The sequence below is a fragment of the Rhamphochromis longiceps genome, linkage group LG14, assembly GCF_057381845.1.
Source record: "Rhamphochromis longiceps isolate RC_006_pf linkage group LG14, R_longiceps_female_GT1.1, whole genome shotgun sequence".
NCBI classification, from domain to species: Eukaryota; Metazoa; Chordata; class Actinopteri; order Cichliformes; family Cichlidae; genus Rhamphochromis; species Rhamphochromis longiceps.
In genome coordinates, this window is record NC_140570.1 from 36,140,512 (window position 1) to 36,153,611 (window position 13,100).

At 39.7% G+C, this 13,100-nt stretch overlaps 1 protein-coding gene across 3 annotated transcripts in view; it reads left to right on the plus strand.

The window, feature by feature from the left end:
- The window catches only part of eml2 (EMAP like 2), a 33,596-nt gene extending 22,821 nt beyond the window's left edge, over positions 1–10,775 (plus strand). For all 3 annotated transcript variants that reach the window (XM_085379866.1, XM_085379867.1, XM_085379868.1), the window contains 18 exons: positions 1,338–1,366; positions 2,677–2,806; positions 3,305–3,454; positions 4,385–4,454; positions 4,641–4,751; positions 5,287–5,382; positions 5,547–5,681; positions 5,812–5,911; positions 6,642–6,796; positions 7,007–7,132; positions 7,228–7,359; positions 7,460–7,527; positions 7,684–7,772; positions 7,886–7,983; positions 8,242–8,329; positions 8,492–8,587; positions 8,768–8,898; positions 10,326–10,775. In XM_085379866.1, coding sequence (XP_085235992.1) covers positions 1,338–1,366; positions 2,677–2,806; positions 3,305–3,454; positions 4,385–4,454; positions 4,641–4,751; positions 5,287–5,382; positions 5,547–5,681; positions 5,812–5,911; positions 6,642–6,796; positions 7,007–7,132; positions 7,228–7,359; positions 7,460–7,527; positions 7,684–7,772; positions 7,886–7,983; positions 8,242–8,329; positions 8,492–8,587; positions 8,768–8,898; positions 10,326–10,451 — 1,930 coding nt within the window. In that variant the 3' untranslated portion in view covers positions 10,452–10,775. The remainder of the gene's footprint in view (positions 1–1,337; positions 1,367–2,676; positions 2,807–3,304; positions 3,455–4,384; positions 4,455–4,640; positions 4,752–5,286; positions 5,383–5,546; positions 5,682–5,811; positions 5,912–6,641; positions 6,797–7,006; positions 7,133–7,227; positions 7,360–7,459; positions 7,528–7,683; positions 7,773–7,885; positions 7,984–8,241; positions 8,330–8,491; positions 8,588–8,767; positions 8,899–10,325) is intronic.
- The last annotated feature ends 2,325 nt before the right edge of the window (positions 10,776–13,100 follow it).

A 13,100-nucleotide genomic window follows, 5' to 3' on the forward strand; every position in this document is an offset into this window, starting at 1 on the left:
TGTCATTTTTACTTGTAAATGCATTTAGCTTGTCTGTGTGGCATCTTTTAATTCTGACCACTGCGATGCTTCTCTGTCACACTGTTTCACATCTGCCGTGTGTTTAACTGATAGGCGCTGACACTGTCTGCGAATACAAGTGGACTTCTGTTTGCTTTGTGTCTGCTGACTCGTCTTTACAAACCTGTTTACACAGCAGAACTAGCAAGTTGGAAAGTTTTAGGCATCAAAGATAATGTTAAAGAAATGTGTATCAACTTGCCCGGCCCGGGGCAAATACAAGCTACTTTGTTGTTTGCTTTATTTGTTTCGCCAAGTTGAGGATAAAAGAAATTCATCAAATTTTTATCAAACCAGCCTTTCAGTATCAGGTCTTCTGGTCCTCTGTGTATCCAGGCCTGTTACCTACTATTCCCAGGTGATAGTTTATATTCATATTCTAGGAATATAAGAAATGAACCTTTAAATCCTAATCAAACCTTTAAGACCAGTCGCTGTGTTTGATAACTGTGAACCACAACAAAGCCGCACGATTTATACCCCAATTCCTGTTTTGTTTTATGTTTTTTCTATGAATGTTCAAAGAAAATTAATCTGTTAGATATTCTTTGATATGTTTTTTGACACGGCATGAGTTTGACCAGACTACTGGTCAAAGCCATCCATCCTATGAATGACCTACCCGCAGAAATCTCTACAGCACCACTATTTCTTTTCTCAGGTGAAGACGTTATTTACATTAAAGTGTGCCATACTGCATCGTAGCTATAATCGTATGCACCAGATCTGATCTTTCCAGTTCCTGCCTCAACTGTCAGCTGGTTGTTGACATGTCTGGGCTGATTGAAAGCTCCTCAGGCCTCTGCTTATAGTCCTTGCCATCAGTGGTGCAGTTTCTAAAATAATCTAAGGAGTGTAAATAATCACTTTTCTCAAAGGTCATACTGGAAATGTTGCGTGTCAGGTATGACTCGTTTTGTTAAAAATATGCTTTTCACTTTGCACATTTTAGGTCTTATAGTATTTAGTGTGAATGTAATATTCAAACAGGATTTCTAAATAAATGGGTCTAAATCCTGTCTTCAGACTACATCATCTGATCCTCTGAAGGCGAAAAGTTGTGCACATCTTTGGACATGTGTGGTACACTCTGTGTGTGTCTGCCCTCTATTTTCAATTAACTGTGGGTAAGAGATGTAGCATGAGTAAATAATTTATAAAGACATAATATACCCACCTCTCAGCACTTTCGGAAAATGATTGTAACCTTCATGCTGTTTATCGTGTAATGTGCAAAATAATATTAATTGAACACCATTTTTCTTTTTGTGTTCCAGCAAATCCAAAGAATGCACTTTCAATGCAGGTAAAATAAAATTTTAATCCCACCATTGCTTTGCTTTTGTCTGTACTGTTCTCTGTGTGTGTGCGTGTGTGTGATAATTGCGTTAGCTGTTATGTCTCAGCCTCCAATTACTGTCACACTTTAATTTGCTGTAAAGGGGATGAGCAGCCTCTCATGTGTGAAAGTCAATTAGCCTTCAGGAGTCCTCGAAGAACTCTTGAAGGATTCTTCTGACTGTCATTTCAAAGAAATGCATTTTCTCATTAGAGATAGTGATGTCCCATTTTAATTATTTTAGAGGATGTTGGAAATGCAGAGGATCTCCCATTAAGATGAGTACGAGACTACTGGAGATTTTGAATACGTTGTAAAACAAAAGATCTGTAATTGCTGGAAAGTGTTTAAGCATGTGAAGCTGTTTGTCTGTTTATACATTTTCCCATTAATATATATTTAACAAGCAAAAATGTGACATCTTTTTAAGCACTGGTAAATTGTGAGGTGGTGTGCTGTTTTGCTATTTTACGTCGTCGTTTTTTTTTCTGTTGGACATTTATGCAAATTAGGTCAAATTAATTAAACTTATGCCTCATTGCATGCAAGACTTTATATGAAAAGATAATCGTCTACATGCAAGGAAGCAGCTATGAAAGTTTTATGCTGCGTTACTGTATCCTTGTTACATTTTATACCAGCAAATTGCTTTTTATTCAATTAAAAAAAAAAAAAAAAAAGGTATAAACTTTATATTACATGGATTTAAAGTCTTTTTGAAAAACTTCAGCAACTCTTACATACAACAAATTTTCCAGTTTTAGTCCTGTCTGTATTCTGAAAGGATTTTTTGTGAGAGGCTGTTAACAATATTTCCTCATTTCCATTTTGAAGTCTTAATGTGCCACCAAAGAGACATGATAATTATGAAGCTGGCTTTATTCAGTGTTTAATTTTCTCTTCTGAAGCATGCAAAGTAGCACAAATTTAGAGAGAGATGGCCTCGTATGCATATTTAATCACAAAGTGTCTGAAAATTTATACCAAGCACCAAAGAAGGAAAAATTATTCTGATGTCAGGTGTTGAGTTGGGAGGTTTCTAGACTTCCTGCTGCGTCCGCTGTCTTCAAATTGGCATTACTGGGGTGAAACTTAAAGAAGTATTTCAATCAATTATGTTCTTACTGACACAAAATCATTTTGGTTATAAAGTTAGTAAAAAATGCTGTCAAAGCTAGAGAGGGTGATGGTACAGAGGTCAAAACTAGTGTTACTTTGTCCTTCTCTCTTTCTTTAACTGGTGATCTTGCTTTTCCTCCCTCCCTCTTTAACTGCAGAGGACAGCTACGTGAGGATGTTCCTCCGCGGCCGTCCCGTCACCATGCACGTCCCAGACCAGCAGAAGGGGACTTACAGCCTTGACCAGAAGGTGGCGCTGCCTGACCATAAGCTCAAACTGCAGTGGGTGTATCCTTGATCCAGACAGAGAGAAATTAAGAAGTACACGAACAGTTTACTTAAAGATTCGGATGGTTTAGATATTTAAAATATCTGATTAATAGACTCAGGCTAGCGTTACTTTATTTTTAGGTTTATTTAGATTTATTCTGCTGTGATTCATACAACATGCAACTGTCTGTGGCTCACCAATCAACCTGTTAGACCATATAAACGTAATGGACGTGACCTCCGGTGTGGGAGTACATTTTTCTAATATAACTAATAACTAATGATCATATCTTCTGTTTTCACAGCTGTTCTGACACATATTTGTCTGTAAGATAAATAATAGGGGTGAAAGCACAAACTGTATCTCTGAAAACCAAGAAATTACAAAAAATAAGATTTGGTGTTTCTAAGTTATCTTAGTAAGAAGCATCAACAAAATATATAAAATAAAATTGCTGAATATTCTGGTAATCCTGTCCAGCATCAGCCATCTTCCTTAATCTAACCGTGGTCCAGTTATGGCTACCGTGGTCGTGACTGCCGCTCCAACCTGTACCTGCTTCCCACGGGAGAGATTGTCTACTTCAATGCTTCAGTGGTGGTGCTGTACAACACAGAGGAGCAGCAGCAGAGACACTACCTGGGCCACAACGATGACATCAAATGGTGAGAAAACAGCAGGCTGATGAGAGCAGCCATTAAAGTGTTTTAATCTTTACAGAGACTGTGCATTTTCCTGCATCATCTCTGCTTTCCTCATTTACTCTAAGTCTTGTAAACAGATCCCGTTTGATCAAAAGCTGTGTTTAACTAACACACCGTGATATAGATGGTTTTGTTTAAACAGACTCACTTGATGTTATGTCTTTTCATACAGAAGAACTAACATAACAATCATCATTCAAATGAATAAAAACTAGAGGAAACCTCTTTAAACAGTAAAAATGAAGCTAAAATGAGCAAATCTCCTCCCAAAAGAAATTAAAATGAAAAGAAAATGTAAAAAAGCAAAACTCTATTCGACCCCACACGTGAGACAAAGAGAGAAACGAGCTGCTCAGAAGTTGTTTTTGTTTTTGCGTAACACGTCATCGACAGCTTCTGTGTTTACCATCAGTGAAATTTGTGCTGTACTTAATGAGCACCAGTTGACATCCTGTGCCTGGAGACACTGGGATGTAAACATTAAGGCCCCCTGGGGCATGCTGGGAAAGCTACTCCGCTCTGCAGGGAAACAATCGTGCTCTCCTCTCCCACGCCGTCACGTGGAATCCGCCTCTTCACGTTGTCATTTTTTTTGTGTTTTAGAAATGCAAAATATGATTCACATTGAAATAAATATTGTATATTTGTTTTTATTGACTTGGAAAATGTGAGTCAATCGGTTTGTTTATATGGCTGTTGTTTATACGTGTCAAGTGTCTATAACGTGCTTCTGAAAAATACTCGAGATTTCCTGTAAAAGTCAGAGACCAGAGAAAACGGCGTGTGTCACGATAAACATTTTTAAAGGCATCGTGTGAAAGAAGCAGAATGAATGAGAATTAATAATCACAAAGCCACAAATATAATTAATATTTTCTCATATCTTCTTAGCCTGAGTGTGCATCCTGACATGGTTACCATAGCAACAGGACAAGTGGCTGGAAACTCTAAAGATGGAAAGGTACTGCGAGCATCTCCAATCCTGCCGTAGCGTTGTCTCCTAATCACTAAATATGAAACTGAAAGAGCTTTAAAACTTCAAATAAAGTTTTGTTTTGTTTTTTGTGGAAACCAGAAGAAGGTTTGATATGAATCAAACAACTTTACTATGTCTCCTCTTTTTTTTTTTTTGTGTGTGTTTGTTCAGCTGCTGGCTCCCCATGTTCGCGTCTGGGATTCTGTGAGCCTCAACACGCTCCATGTGCTTGGAACGGGAGTGTTCGATAGAGCGGTCACCTGTGTGGCTTTCTCAAAGTCGGTAAGGAGCATCTCACCCTTTTAGACTAGAGGTGTCAACATCATTCTAGTTCAGGGAATTACACCAATGAATAATGACCTCTAAAGAAAAAGGGGATGCATTTGGAGGTGTTTTATTTTAGTGTAAAGACATATATTCCCCTAAAACTTCACATTTAATCAGCCAACTATTTATGTGTCTCAGTTTTTCTACATCCATCATCTACGTCAGTCGGTGTCATAAATCACAGGCTTAACAACGTTACTTGAGTGTGTTTTGGCAGGCGATGGTTAATGTCTTTGTCAGTAAGAAGCCCGTTAAACTGATGAGTCATAGTTCTGGCTCAGATATAATCAATGCTTTAGTCAGCCAGACTCATGATGTGATCTATATATAACACTGCAAGTGTAATGCTTCCTGCAAAATATAATACAATCCCAATAACTATGCACTTATCCAAATACCCAGTTTTTACACAAGTCATTCAGGCCCCTTTCTATGTTTTCATGCTTTATTAAGATTTAATCAGTTATTTATTCATTCATTCATTCACCAGAATGGCGGCACCTTCCTTTGCGCTGTGGATGATGCCAACGATCACATCTTGTCAGTCTGGAACTGGCAGAAGGAGAAGCAGCTGGCTGAAGTCAAGGTATGGCCACCTGAGTCTGATCTCATTCATACAGCTGTATCATTATTGATCTCCTGGTTTTAAATTTTTTTGATAACATGCATGGATGAAGGATTTTAATGGTATGTTTTCATGAACGTAGCAAATAGAATGAAACAATAGCTTCCTGGCTTCTGTCCCTGCAGTGCTCCAATGACTCTGTGCTGGCCGCTGTGTTTCATCCCATGGACACCAACCTGATTGTTACCTGTGGAAAATCTCACATCAACTTCTGGACCATGGAGGGGAACACTCTCACCAAGAGACAGGGCCTGTTTGAGGTATCGCAACTATACACAAGTTGTTTGTTCTTAAAACCCTGCTGTATATTTAGTTTTATTTCTTAAGGTGCAGTCTATGACAGCAGTCTTTTCTGTAGTCCTTGAAATCCTTATTTGTCTGGCTTTGTAGAAACACGAGAAACCAAAGTATGTGTTGTGTGTGGCATTCGCTGAGAATGGAGACGCCATCACAGGAGACTCCAGTGGGAACCTCTACATCTGGGCCAAAGGTACGATCAAAGTGAAAGTTCTGATCCAGCTTTTTTTTTTCTTTTCTTTTCTTTTTTGACAAAATTTAGAGATTCAATCGCCAATCACAGAAATCCTGGCTGCTTGAATTAACGAAGGTTTGAACACGTTTATATTCATATATGATTGTTTCAATAAAACAGGAATAACAGAACATAAAATCAAGCATTTGTGGATACAGCTAACAAAAAAGAAAAAAAACGAAGGGAAACACAAAAACTGGTTACATTGAATACAAAACAGAACTTCTCACGTTAGAACATAGGTTAAAAAAATTAACAAAACTCCAGAACTCGGAAAGGTCGATTGGTACTAACAAAACCTTTCCTTGCAAACGACACTAAGTTAGCAGCAACACAACTGAGCTTCACATTCCCATTAACACAGTAAAGTTGTAGGTCATCGGCCCTCGATGGAATAAGCAAATCTGTTAGTCAACAGGAACATCCTTAAATTGAAAGTTAGAGAAGTTTGTCAGAAAAAGACCCCAGATTTTACCAAATGTGCCCTTTTAATTCTGGGTGGATCTTTTCAAGACTGAGACACGACATAAGATCAGCAAGCCACTGATAATGGGGGGTGGGGCATCTGACATAGATACGGCAGTCTGGATTTTAAATGAAATCATTCATTTATCATTACTGTGAAGCACAAATGTAAAGAGGCAGGATATTTGCTGCTCACTCTCTGATTCCCTGTGTCGTCTGACAGGTGGTACCCGCATCAGCCAGGTGGTGTCAGCGGCGCACGAAGGCGGCATTTTCTCAGTGTGTGTTCTCAAGGACGGCACCATGGTGTCTGGAGGGGGGAAAGACCGCAAGGTGGTGCTGTGGGACCACGATTACAGAAAAAAGGCAACGATGGAGGTGAGCGAATTCTCCTCTGAGGGGAAATCGGAGGTCGTGAAACTTCTGTGGAACCCACTTAAATATTATTTTAAACTTTTCTCAGTTTAGTGATTAAACTGTCAGTGGGTGTCTCTTGTGTTGCAAGTAAATAACTCCAAAAAAAGTTTTATTACTTAATGTTTTGAATATTGTGCTTTCTTTGACTCTGTGCTGCATGTGTGTGTCCAGGTGGGAGAGTCCTTCGGTCCTGTTCGTGCTCTGGCTGAAGGTAAACCCGGAGAACTCTTTGTTGGAACCACCAAGAATGCAATCATCAGAGCTGCCTTCCCTGATACATTAACACCTATTGTGCAGGTACATGCTGATAACATTCACAGGCTGACTACTAACAAATATTTTAACTTTATGCATGCTGCATTTTAAATAAGAAATGATATGATGTGCTACAGGGTCACACCGATGAGCTGTGGGGTCTGGACATCCATCCCACCATGGAGCAGTTTGTTACCTGCTCACAGGACAAACAAGTTCACCTCTGGGATGCCCACTCCCACCAGCCCCTGTGGAGCAAGACCATCGAGGTGAGGAAGATTTTTGTGAATGAAGACAGCGTTAGGGACTGAGCTTCCCGTTCAATCACAAGTACTAAATAACAAGTATGTCGTCTTCTCTGTGCTTTAGGATCCAGGGAGGTCTGCAGGCTTCCATCCCAGCGGGGCTGTTCTGGCTGTGGGGACCATGACTGGAAAGTGAGCCTTACAGCTGAAACAAGTTAAAATTCAGAAACTGAGCATTGACAAAACATTCACTAACACTGATCTCCTTTAATGCTGGAGATATTAAAGCCTTCCTATTTGGATCCTTGTCATGTGCATTTTCCCAAATCTCTGCCTTGTGTGTTGCAGGTGGTTGGTGCTGGACACTGACACTCGGGATCTTGTTTCTATGCACACAGATGGCAATGAGATCATTTCCAATGTCAAGTACTCTCCGGGTAAAACATCATCTGCTCACCTCGCTGACACAGATCCATAAAATGTTAAAGTTCAGACAAAATTTCATATTTCAGTTCATTGATTTTCTGCTAACTTCACTTTGTGTCTGCAGACGGTAACTTCCTGGCTGTCGCTTCCCATGATAACTTTGTTTACATCTATGCTGTAACTGAAAACGGCCGAAAGTACAGCCGTGTGGGGAAATGCACTGTAAGTAGATGCTCACATGGAGCGCCAGTTGTAAATGTCTGTTTGTAAATGAATTCCCATTCTTACAGTGATCTCTTTTCATAAAATCAGATCGCTAGTGTCTGAAGGCTTAAGTAGTTTATGGAGGTTGAAAAGTGAATTGATATATTGCTGTTCTTTGGATGAGAATTTCACTCAAAATTAACATCAATAACATTAAAAGAGAGTTTTAACAAAAAATGTTCAATCGTCACTCTGCATGATCTGCCTCTTCCCCAGGGACACTCCAGCTTTGTTACCCATGTGGACTGGTCGAAAAACAGCCAGTACCTTGTCACCAACTCAGGAGACTATGAGATCCTCTTCTGTAAGTCATACTTCATGTCTGTTCATGTGCACTTTTAGCTCCACCCTCTGATTTTACTGTCAATATAGGAATCTGGTAAAATATGAAACTCATATCACTGACTTCTCAAAGTTATGTTCATATGTCAAGGAATCTTTTGGGGGGGGTTTCTTCGGCTTTTAGGGGAGGCATCCAGTGGTAAACATGTGACCAACATGGACACAGTGCGCAACCTGGAGTGGGCCACCTCCACCTGCACTCTGAGCTTCAACACGTTTGGTAGGTTGATAAAACTTTTTAAATTCATCTATTTTATCACACTAGTATTTTGCAATGTTTGCCTGAAGCAAGCGTAGCTCTCACACAGTCGTTTCTTCTTGCGAATTTGTTTTGATGGAGAAGAGCACGGTGTTTTTATGTGGCCGCAGCTTTTTTTTTTTGTCTTTTTGTGTCTTGCAGGAATCTGGCCAGATGGAGCAGATGGCACAGACATCAATGCTGCGTGCAGGTCACATGATGGATCCCTGCTGGCCTCTGCTGATGACTTTGGCAAAGTGCACTTGTTCTCCTTCCCCTGCTCTCAACCAAGGGTCAGTCATGTTAACTCACAGTGACAAACACAAAGCACATCAGAGCCGGGGTCTGCGTGTTTGTATGCTCGTGTTGAAATTTGTTCCACTTCGCAGACACGCTGACTTTCAACACTGCCAGAACTACGTAGCTATGGTGTTTGTCTCTCAACTGCATTGTGATTAAGTTTTAATGAAGACTGGGGAAACCCAATGAAAGCTCAGCAGAAATAACAGAATACCTTATCATTATCAGGCCTGTAATGTGCACAATGTCTGCCAGGTGTTTATATTGTGCTCACAAACCGTTGCAGGCTGTTAGACACCTTTTTTACAAGTTTTCAGTTAAAGCCTTCTAAACTGGGGCTGTAAACTAAATTGTCCATTAAGACAAACTGGCTGCCATTAGCGCAGAAAATCACAAGCTGTAAAAAGTTACAACATATTTTAAACAGATTTGGAATGAAAATGAGTGTTTAGTGGCTTAAACCAGACAGTTGTGTTTCATGAACAGCTGGTACGAATGTAAAACCCCCACATTATACATTTGTTTTTCATTGCAAATAACCTTCATGATTATTGAAACTTAGAAGGTTCATGAGGTGATTTATGTGACCAAGAAGGTTAACGTTGTTTAAAGAAGATAATTTTCTTCTCCAGTAGTTTATATTTGGTATTATTGGTATTGGACCGCTGTTCCTGTAGCTTCCATGCAAATAAATCTAAAGCTGCAATAAGAGCCCCCGTCAAGAGGAGAGCATGGATTCGTAGATTAAATAAGTCAGGCTCCTATTGAATCAATGGAGTTGAGGTCGAGATGGGTTGCAAAGTGGCTTGCAGGGGCAGCAGCAGCTCTAGCAAGACTACAGCAGCTGAAATAACTTCCCATATGAGATTGTTCAACTTTATCTGAGTAAGATGTCACTGGCTATGATGCACACAAATTTACACATGCATAAACAAGAAAAAGAAAAGGGTTACTATTAACAATGGAGAACTTAAACTCTGTTATTGCTCTTGGACTCTACTAGAGAATCTTTGCTTGAGTCACAGTTCAAAATAAAACTTTTGTATCTTGTACTTGGTTAAGCACCTCAGTTCATCCTGAGTCTGGAAGGATCAGTTTTAGCTCCTCCTTCCTTAGGTCAACTCTCTTATGATTGGCTGCCCCTGACAAAAGGGAAGGTTTGAACTGCAGGTGATTGGGGATTATTATGACTATATTATCATTTGCTCTCCATGACATCTTACAAAGCACAGAGTAGGATGAAACCGAGCATTTAGTGCAGTAATGTATCCACCAGGTTAACAGTGCATATAGTTTATACATCCTTCAAATAAAGAAAACCGTGAAACTTTCATTTAAAATTCCCAAAAGAGCATGTTGTTCACTTTTAATTAATTACTCCTTAACTTTTTTTTTTGTCCTGCTTTGCTTTGTTATCCAGGCTCCAAGTCAAGAATACGGTGGCCATAGCAGTCACGTGACCAACGTTGCCTTCCTGCACGATGACAGTCACCTGATCTCCACTGGTGGGAAGGACACCAGCATCCTGCAGTGGGTGGTTGCCTAGGCAAAATTATACACCTGCATCTCTGACTTCCACTGGAATCCTGTCTGACCCTCGTCACATCTTCTTCACCTCATCTTTATCCTCGGGCTACCACGGGGCAGCAGCTCCTCTGTGCCTACTGGAATTTAAAAAAGTAAAGAAAAGAAAAAATGCACCACCGTAACTTGAGAAACCCAGAGATGTGACACCAAATGAGTATCACTGGAATAGTTTAAAGTGTACTGCTGTTTCTTATAGACTGTAGAGAAATTACTTGTTGTAATGGAGGAAATTACTAACTTTTACCATTACAAAAAATAAATAAATAAATCAACTACTGCAAATCCACCTCATCTGACAACACAATAAATCTGCAATTTTTCCATTAATACTAACTGGGCCTGAACTCTTTCAACCCTTTAAAGGGAAGTACATCTGTTCTAAATTACAAGCCTGTCAGCAAGGTTAAGATCATGTATACTGCAGTTTGTTAACCATTTTAAATGCATGCAACACAATGAGGGTGAAAGATACATTAAGATTTTAGGGTTTAACATGATGGTATTTTTCAGACGTTGGTTTCCATAAAGTGTACATTTCTTGAAACTTGTTTGGGGTGTATAAACTAACACAATACAAAAATAAAGGAGGCGTGACACGTTGAACTGAGGTACTTAGATAAATTTTTTCATATCAAATTTAAACCAAATTTTATTTAGTGCTGTAAAATATCCATGATTTGTAATAACAGAATTAAAACATGAACCTTTTAGGAGTGCAAGATTTTTTTTTTTCTCCCCCAGGAGTGTGGAGTAGATCTCTGTGAACATGCAGTGATCTTTCCTACACCTGGAAAATCACAGATAAAATTTCAAACTTGTGCAAAGATTAAGTACAGCAACACATGAAGGTGTGATACTCTAAAACCATAAAGAGTGATAAATATTGGCCTGCATTTGAGCAAATTAATATTGCATTAAATGGGTGAAATCTTCCTTTTAAAATGCTTATAATAACCCCTCTGCCTTCTTCTCTTCACTGTTACATCACTCAGCATTTCCATACTCTTAAGGTGCAGATTGTAAGTATAGTACAGATTGCTGTTGGAGATTGTAAACAGTACAAAGTGTCTGTTTTGTCCCGAGCCTTTTGATTTCTCCTTCTACTGCTGGGCTGTTGTGTTTCTGATTGTACTACTACTGTAAATGTGCTGAGATGGCACTAGATGGCGCTACAGCGCAAGAGAATGAGCATGACTTGGGCTCCCCTCCTGTAGATGTTGTCTAAAAGGTCTTTAGAGTAAATATATATTATGCAGTATATCCGAGTGGCTGTGTTATTTTAATATTTAACTGTAACAACGATGGATGTTAGAATTATTATACTCGTGGCACTTTTAGTGATTGACAGCGAGGTAATGTAGGCTGCTGTGCCATGGAAGCTTGGGCTGTGCTTTGCCTTCTTGTTTTGTTAATAAAGTTTTTACCCAAATGCACATGATGCTTTTTTCCCCCCCCCTTTATTTCATCAGCCAAAAAGCCGAACATGATGCATTGATGTCAGTGATGTAAATGAATAAAAACTAACACAATATTCCCAAAAGTATTCACTGATCTGCCTTTGAATGCATATGAACTTGAGTGACATCCCATCTTGAATCCACAGGGTTTAATATAGCAGCTTCAACTCTTCTGTGAATCTCCAGAAGTGCATTTTATTCCTACAGAAGCACTTCTGTGAAGACTGCTATTGATGCGGACACATCAAACATGTCTCCGCTCCAGTGGTGGTGTGCTTTACACCACTGCATCCTACGCTTTGCATTGCACTTGGTGATGTAAGGCTTGGATGCAGAGCCGTTCCGTGAAGCTCTCTACCCACTGTACTTGAGCTAATTTGAAGGCCACATGAAGTTTAGAAGTCTATAGCGATTAACTCTCCAGAAAGTTGCAGACCTCCGTGATTTTACATTGCCTACTACAGCTGAGTCGCTGGAATTCTCAATCACTTTGTTAAAATACCGCTAACAGTGGAATATTCAGCAGTGAGGAAAGTTCACGACTGGACTTGTTGCACAGGTGGCATCCTGTCACGGTATCACGCTGAATTAAATGAGCTCCCGAGAGGGACCCATTCGTTTACAAATGTTGCAGAGGCAGTCTGCATGCCTAGTTACGGTACTTGATTTTATACATGTGTGGCCATGGAAGCGACTGGAACAACCATTTACTTGTGCTCCTTCTTCCTGATGCTGCTCTCTGCTAAGATTGCCACATCTGTCACAACTGTGGTCTTCTGTTCCTTTTCAGCCACCACTATGTGTGGTTGGTTGGCCAACAGATGCTTGTCTGTCTGGAATGAAGGTCCTTGTTGTTCTCAACCACCTTTGGGGGCGTCTTCCATCGGGACTAGGGTACTTAGTAGTCCATATGTGGCACAGATGTTCATGTGCACTATCCCAGTCACTTGGTTGTGCCTCTGTGTCAATTAGTGTTCACATAAACAAGCAACTAAATGCAACACATTACTCACCAAGCTCATGATATCAGATTTACATACATTTTCATATGATTAATAACAGATGGAAAATATTTGACATGAATACTGGGATAGTTGAGAGGAAATCAGCAATCAGTGGTATCAGTGGTAATCAGTGATGGTTATTTGCAA